Source organism: Temnothorax longispinosus, chromosome 8 (genome assembly GCF_030848805.1).
Source record: "Temnothorax longispinosus isolate EJ_2023e chromosome 8, Tlon_JGU_v1, whole genome shotgun sequence".
NCBI classification, from domain to species: domain Eukaryota; kingdom Metazoa; phylum Arthropoda; class Insecta; order Hymenoptera; family Formicidae; genus Temnothorax; species Temnothorax longispinosus.
In genome coordinates, this window is record NC_092365.1 from 8,612,307 (window position 1) to 8,616,514 (window position 4,208).

The 4,208-nt window shown below is 49.8% G+C and overlaps 1 protein-coding gene across 1 annotated transcript; it reads left to right on the forward strand.

Moving 5' to 3' along the window:
• The first annotated feature begins 2,138 nt into the window (after positions 1 to 2,138).
• On the forward strand, positions 2,139 to 3,056 carry LOC139818234 (uncharacterized). The gene is made up of 2 exons (XM_071786849.1): positions 2,139 to 2,239; positions 2,321 to 3,056. Exons 1-2 carry the CDS (start codon positions 2,139 to 2,141, stop codon positions 3,054 to 3,056), a joined length of 837 nt encoding a protein of 278 aa, XP_071642950.1.
• The last annotated feature ends 1,152 nt before the right edge of the window (positions 3,057 to 4,208 follow it).

A 4,208-nucleotide genomic window follows, 5' to 3' on the forward strand; every position in this document is an offset into this window, starting at 1 on the left:
CAATGGTCGGTCCCGCGCCAATGATAAAGGATTGCGGCAAATGTCAACGAAAAAAAATGGTGGAGGCCTGTTAAATCGCGCGATAAACGCACTTCCGTTCGAATTACACATTCCCAGCTATCAATTTTGCGGTCCGGGAACTCGTTTACAAGATTGGCGAGAGGCGATCAAGGTAATAATCCATTGGACGCGGCGTGTCGCGAGCACGACATAGCCTATTCGCGTAACCGCGTTCTCACCGAGAGACACGCGGCGGACGAGATACTCGCTGCGGAAGCGCGAAAACGCATTACTGCGAGAGATTCGACTCTCGGAGAGAGAGCTGCCGCTACAGCCGTCTGGGCGACCATGAAGGCTAAGACGAAGCTCGGAATGGGCTTGAAAACGAAAAAATCGAAAACGGTAAAGAAAAAAAAGCTAACGAAATAAACGGATACTTCCGACAGCGAAACGAGGCGGTGTATTGCCGATTCTACCGTTGTTGGAAGTTCTCGGTTCTCTGGCCGGCAGAGCGGCGGGAGTCGTAAAGGCCGTGAACGATAACAAAGCCGCGCGGCGTCAGCTGGAAGAGATGCAACGTCACAATCACGCCGTGGAAGGTCGCAGATTTTATCTCGCTCCGTACAAATATGGACGAGGGCTGTATCTCGGCCCGCACAAACGCGGGCGAGGAGTAGCGTTGAAAAAAAAAAAAAACGTCAAAAAGACGTTAAATATGCCCGCGGGTATTACGACTAACGTACAATTGAATCGACTGGCAAGGCGTATGCGCGTACCGTTCTTCAGAGGTGTCTTCATGCGTGATTCGTTACCGATCGGCGGTGTACGTCGAAACGAGAGCGGTATCGTGAATTTGGACGATGCAGCGGGTCCCGGTACTCATTGGGTAGCGTACGCGAAAAGGGAAGATTGAGTCGTATATTTCGACAGTTTCGGCAATCTTCGACCGCCGAAAGATTTGGTGCGATATTTCGGGCCGAGCGTGACGAAGACCGAGTACAATTGCACGTCTTTATCAGCGATACGATCAACATCTGTGGACAATTGTGCTTGCGATTTCTTCGGACGATCGACGCTAATTTAAAGCCTGACGGTGCGCCGTGGTGACTCAGTATTTGTTAACGGTTTTTGCCGACATGTCTATAACGTTCACGCTGACGGGGAAAAGCAGCATCCTCGCGGAGTACTATTTTCCCGCCGTGGATCTGAGCGACGGTGACTACGAGCTCGGTCTAACGTGTTTTGAGACTTATCACACGATTCCGAACGTGAATTCTTCGAACAATAAATTTTATTTCGACGAGGATGACATTGAAATTACGATTCCCGAGGGATCGTACGAGATACGAGCCATACATGAGTTTTTGAAACGCGAAATTTCACGACAACGCCCGCGACGCGTAAATCGTTCCAACGATGATCGTATGTCGGTCGCGAATATCGCGCGAGAGGCGACCGCTCGCGCGAACGGCTACGAAGACGAGGCCGCGGAATACCCGATAGTGCTCCGCGCAAATTACAATACGATGAAGAGCGAGATCAAGTGCGCTTTCAGAGTGAATTTTAACAAACCGAACAACGTTGGATCGCTGCTGGGATTCTCGTCGAAGCGTATATTGCAGCCGAGACAGTGGCACGAATCGGACGCGTCAATTAATATTATCAACGTAAACATTATCCGCGTGGAGTGTAACGTGACCGCGGGTGCGTACAGCAACGGCAAACGTGTTCACACGATACACGAATTTTCACCGAGCGTACCACCAGGATATAAGATATCGGAAACGCCGGCGCAGATCATTTATCTGCCGATCATCGCGCGAAGCGTTACGGATCTAACGATACGCGTCACGGATCAAGACCGACGATTGCTCGATTTTCGAGGAGAAGAGATCACTGTCAGATTGCACGTACGACGGCTACAGCGATAACGCGCGACGTGTGACATGCTCGTGTTGAACGACTCGGAGCACGCGACAGATAAGAATATCTTTACGACTGTGACGATCGACGATATCATCAAATCGACATTCGGTAGCGTTAAAACAGAGACGAAAACAGAAACGAGAAAGAAACTCAACGCATCGAACGTTAAATTTTTACAATCTCTGGGATTCGCGGTACGAAACATCTGAACGATGACTGAAATTCTTAACATCGGAGGCGAGCCGGTCTTTGACGATCGCATCGTCAAGATCGAGACTCACACGTACAACCCGTACGCCAACACAACGTTCAAGTATAGCGACGAGATACGAATACCCATATAACAGCAGGATCTGTATACGTTGTCGTGCGAAAGTTTTCTCTACGTCGAAAGAACATTGCCGGTGACCAGAGCAGCCGGCCAAGCCGATAACGTGGTATTGGGGAATAATTGCGTCGCGTTCATGTTCGATGAAATTCGATACGAGCTCGACGGTGTGGAGATTGATCACTGCAGAAACGTAGGAATAACCAGCACGCTCAAGAACTACGTTACGGTATCGTCCGACAGAAGCGTGATTTTGCGAAACGCGGGCTGGGAATCACATAATAACGTGAACGGATACTTCAATTTCTGTGTATCGCTCAACCTGTTACTGGGATTTTGCGAAGATTACAAACGCGTGGTGATCAACGCTCGTCACGAATTGATCTTGATACGAGCGCGCAACAACAATTCCTTAGAGGGAAGTCTCGCGTTGGAGTCTACTATCAAAATACTCAAGATACAATGGCGAATGCCTCATGTGGTATTGAACGAGATCAAAAAGCTGTCGATGCTGCGCGCCTTGGAAGACGGACGATATCTAAGTATGGATTTCCGTTCGTGGGATCTGTACGAGTATCCCCTGTTGCAGAACACGACCAAGCACTCGTGGGCCATTAAGACCGCGACTCAGCTCGAGAAACCGCGATACGTCGTCTTCGCTCTGCAGACGGGTCGGAAGAACGTCATGGCCGCCGACACAAGCCGATTCGACGACTGCAACTTGACCAACGTAAAACTCTATCTAAACTCGGAAGTTTATCCGTACGATAACCTGAATTTGGACTTTGGCAAACACAGATAAGCGATTCTGTACGATATGTACGCGCGTTTCTGCAAGGACCACTACAGATACGAATATCTCGAGCCGAGTCTCACCGTTTCGACTTTTCTACGTAACGGCCCGTTTGTGATCATCGATTGCTCCCGCCAAAACGAATCCGTCAAAAACGCCACCGTGAATGTCAGAATAGAATTCGACTGCATGGAGAACCCGCCGAATACCTCTGCGTACTGTTTCATCATACACGACCGTGTGATTGAGTACAACCCGTTGACGAACGTGGTGCGCAAAATAGTCTGAGTGTTCGCGGCAACGTCTACGTGAATATTATTCTCTCTCTCTCTCCCTCTCTCTCTCTCTCTCTCTCTCTCTCTCCATCACTTTCCGATACAATTATTGAGAGGAGCAAGGGAGGGAGGGAGGAGAAAATATAAATCAGAGTGTCGCGAGACGGTTTGCAGAGTTGCGCGTCATTCCTCTCGATTGACGCATCGACAAGAGAGAGAGAGAGAGAGAGAGAGAGAGAGAGAGAGAGAGAGAGAGAATGAATGAATGAGAGAGAGAGAGGGAGGGAGAGAGAGACAGAGGGAGAGAGGGAGAGGGAGGGGGGAAAAGAGGGAAAAAGGTGGAGAGGGAGAGGGAGAGGGAGAGAGGGAGAGGGAGAGAGGAAGAGGGAGAGAGGAAGAGGGAGAGAGAGAGAGAGAGAGAGAGAGAGAGAGAGGAAGAGAGGGAGAGGGAGAGGGAGGGAGAGGGAGAGGGAGGGAGAGAGGAAGAGAGAGAAAGAGAGAAGAAAAGGGAGAGGGAGAGGGAGAGAGAGAGTGAGATAAAGAAAATCTCGTCATGTCCGTACCAACGTTTGTGGACCTGCAAGGATTCCTCGTCGGGATGAAATTTGTCGTGAAAGAGGTGGCGGTGTTGAGAAAAGGCTGCGTTCTGACACATCACATTTTTCGGTACCCTATGCCGTGGAATCTCCTCACAAAATCGGACAAATCGTGCGCTACCTGGTTGATTGCGAATCACCATGGATTACAATGGGAAGACGGAAACGTGCCGTACAACATGGTGAAACGCCTGATTACATCGGCCGTGCTTGGTGTGAAAGAAGAAGACGATGAAGATGACGATGACGAGATGCCGACTCTCGTGTACGTCAAGGAATGTCAGAAACGA

Bases quoted from the DNA above. Each gene is read 5' to 3' on its own strand.
- LOC139818234 (XM_071786849.1), top strand. From the start codon at position 2,139: ATGACTGAAATTCTTAACATCGGAGGCGAGCCGGTCTTTGACGATCGC. The intron at 2,240-2,320 runs GTATAGCGACGA...CTACGTCGAAAG, and splicing joins TACGCCAACACAACGTTCAA to AACATTGCCGGTGACCAGAG.